General features: G+C 51.8%; 1 protein-coding gene across 6 annotated transcripts in view; it reads left to right on the plus strand.

Moving 5' to 3' along the window:
* LOC113814035 (moesin) overlaps window positions 1-2,500 on the plus strand; it is a 9,269-nt gene that overhangs the window by 6,231 nt on the left and 538 nt on the right. For 4 of the 6 annotated variants that reach the window (XM_027366108.2, XM_070128733.1, XM_027366111.2 and 1 more), the window contains exons 4-5: window positions 1,707-2,176; window positions 2,409-2,500. The exon at window positions 2,409-2,500 is cut by the window's right edge and continues 538 nt beyond it. In XM_027366108.2, coding sequence (XP_027221909.2) covers window positions 1,707-2,176; window positions 2,409-2,500 — 562 coding nt within the window. The remainder of the gene's footprint in view (window positions 1-1,706; window positions 2,177-2,408) is intronic. The other 2 variants (XM_027366112.2, XM_070128734.1) reach the window with 1 other exon arrangement.

Consider the following 2,500-nt stretch of genomic DNA (forward strand, 5'->3'; position numbering starts at 1 on the left):
TGCGGATCCTAGAGAGGGCCGCCCAGACACCCCGAGAGGACCTATCAGAGGCCACTGTTCCATTCCTGGCCTTCCGACGACCATCACCTCAGGGCCGCCTCACGTGCAGGGGCTGGGACTGAGGGCTGCCAGCATCAACTTATGCCTGCCCCCACCGCCCCTTCCCCGTCGCCGGAGGACTCTTGTCTTATGGAGTGGGTGACGATGATAGATATGAGATGGCTGTGAGGAATGGAGTTCAAAGATGACAAGACATGGAGTGAAAATTGTGCATTGGAATTTTTAAGTGGAAAGAGGGTGCACACAACTCAGTCCACTATCTTGACAGCCCAGCAGGTGTTCCAGTAGCAGGTGAAGAACACGACGACTGGACCGTTGGGTTGCTGCAGAGGTGTGCCAAGAGCCCGGTCTGCTGGGCCTTGCCTATTGCGTCGCCCCAACACGGATTTGGGATCAGGGTTGACTCCCCTAGCCCATGTCCAACCAAGGATATGCCATTGGGCTGTGGGTCAGGGGTTTGGTGTGGGACCAGGGCGTGTCCGCACCACTGGGGCCCCCTGATGCGCCAAGATCCTCTGCTGCTTAGCCTGGAGCCGCGAAGCACCCAGTTACCGTGTGTGGCCATGAGGAGGCACAGCAGAGGTCTTGACAGTGGAGAGGCTGTGTACCGACAGGGGGAGACTTTCACACTCGGCTCCCCCGTTCGCGAAGGGCTAGCCGGCGGTGGCAGCTGAAAGCGAGAGGCATGCAGCGCAGACGACTTGTATGCTACCACACTAGACGCATCACATCGTCCTGTTTGATACACACACATACACGCACGCACGCACGCACGCACGTACACACGATGTTTATATATCTATCTATGTATCTCTCTCTCTCTCTCTCTCTCTCTCTCTCTCTCTCTCTCTCTCTATATATATATATATATATATATATATATATATATATATATATATATATATATATATATAAGTGTGTATACATATGAATATATATATATATATTGTACATATTTATGATTCAGATAAAACACACACACACACACACACACACACACACACACACACACACACACACACACACACACACACACACACACACACACACACACACACACTCACACACACACACACACACACACACACACACACACACACACACACACACACACACACACACACACACGTATATATATACACATACACGAACACACACACACACACACACACACACACACACACACACACACACACACACACACACACACACACAGATACACACATACACACACGCGCGCACACACACGCACACGTACACACATACGTGTTCTTTCATTTTCGTGTACACATTACTGTGCTTGTGTTCTTGTCTTCTTTCATTTTCATGTGCACATAACTGTGCTTTTTTTCTTTCATTTTCGTGTACACATTACTGTGGTTATGTTCTATTTTCGTGTACACATTATTGTGCTTGTGGTCTTTTTTTCGTGTACGCATTACTGTGGTTATGTTCTTTCATTTTCGTGTACACGTTACTGTGGTTATGTTCTATTTTCGTGTACACATTACTGTGTCGTGTTCTTTCATTTTCGTGTGCACATTGCTGTGTCTGTTTTCGTGTGCACATTGCTCTGTGTCTGTGCTCGTGGTCTTTTATTTTACGAGTTAGTTCATGATTGGCCCGGGTTGTTTGGCGATCGGCAGCGCGGTGGTCGTAGGCGTGGCTGTAGTGGCTATTTCCGCCCTCATCTACGGCTACGTGGACGCGATGCGGCAGGTGCGGGAGGCGCAGAACGCGTCGAGGGACCTCTGGCGCGAGGCCTGGGACGCCCGCAAGGAGACGTGGCAGGCCCAGGACGACTCGAGGGCGGCGCAGGAGAAGGCCGAGCAGCTGGCGAAGAAGGTGGCAGAGGTACAGGAGGAGGCGATGCAGGCGCAGGGCGAAGTGGAGAGCCTGCAGGAGAAGGTGGTTCAGGCGCAGAAGGAGGCCCTGCAGACGCGGAAGCAGTGGCGGCAGACGAAGGCGGAGGCGGCGCAGATCTTCGGGAAGGTTTCGCGAGCCAAGCTGGACCTGCAGATGGCGGAGAGCGAGTGCGACCACGCGCACGACGTGGTGGACGGAGTGCTCGCCGACCTCGCGAAGCTCAGGGAGAAGCTGGACGAGTCCAAGCTAGGTAGGAGGGCCGTTTGTGTATGCGCGTGTATGAGGATGTCTGTGTTTGTATGCGTGTCTCTTTGTTTGTGCTTGGCGGTGTGTGTGCGTGCATCTGCGGTTATAACATGGAAGCACAGTCAGTGGGGCATACAGTGCTACTGCGCCAAACTGTTTTGTGAGATTTACGTACCAATATATATTATTTTTAAGAAGGACAATTTTTTTATATCAGTTGTTTTGATTCTAAAAAGTGAATCAAAACAGCAACTCTCCCCCACTCACAGATCACTCTGCCGCCTCCTTGTCCAACGGGGCGTCGCCGGTGCTGCCCCCTGGATGGACC

The sequence above is a fragment of the Penaeus vannamei genome, chromosome 13, assembly GCF_042767895.1.
Source record: "Penaeus vannamei isolate JL-2024 chromosome 13, ASM4276789v1, whole genome shotgun sequence".
NCBI lineage: Eukaryota > Metazoa > Arthropoda > Malacostraca > Decapoda > Penaeidae > Penaeus > Penaeus vannamei.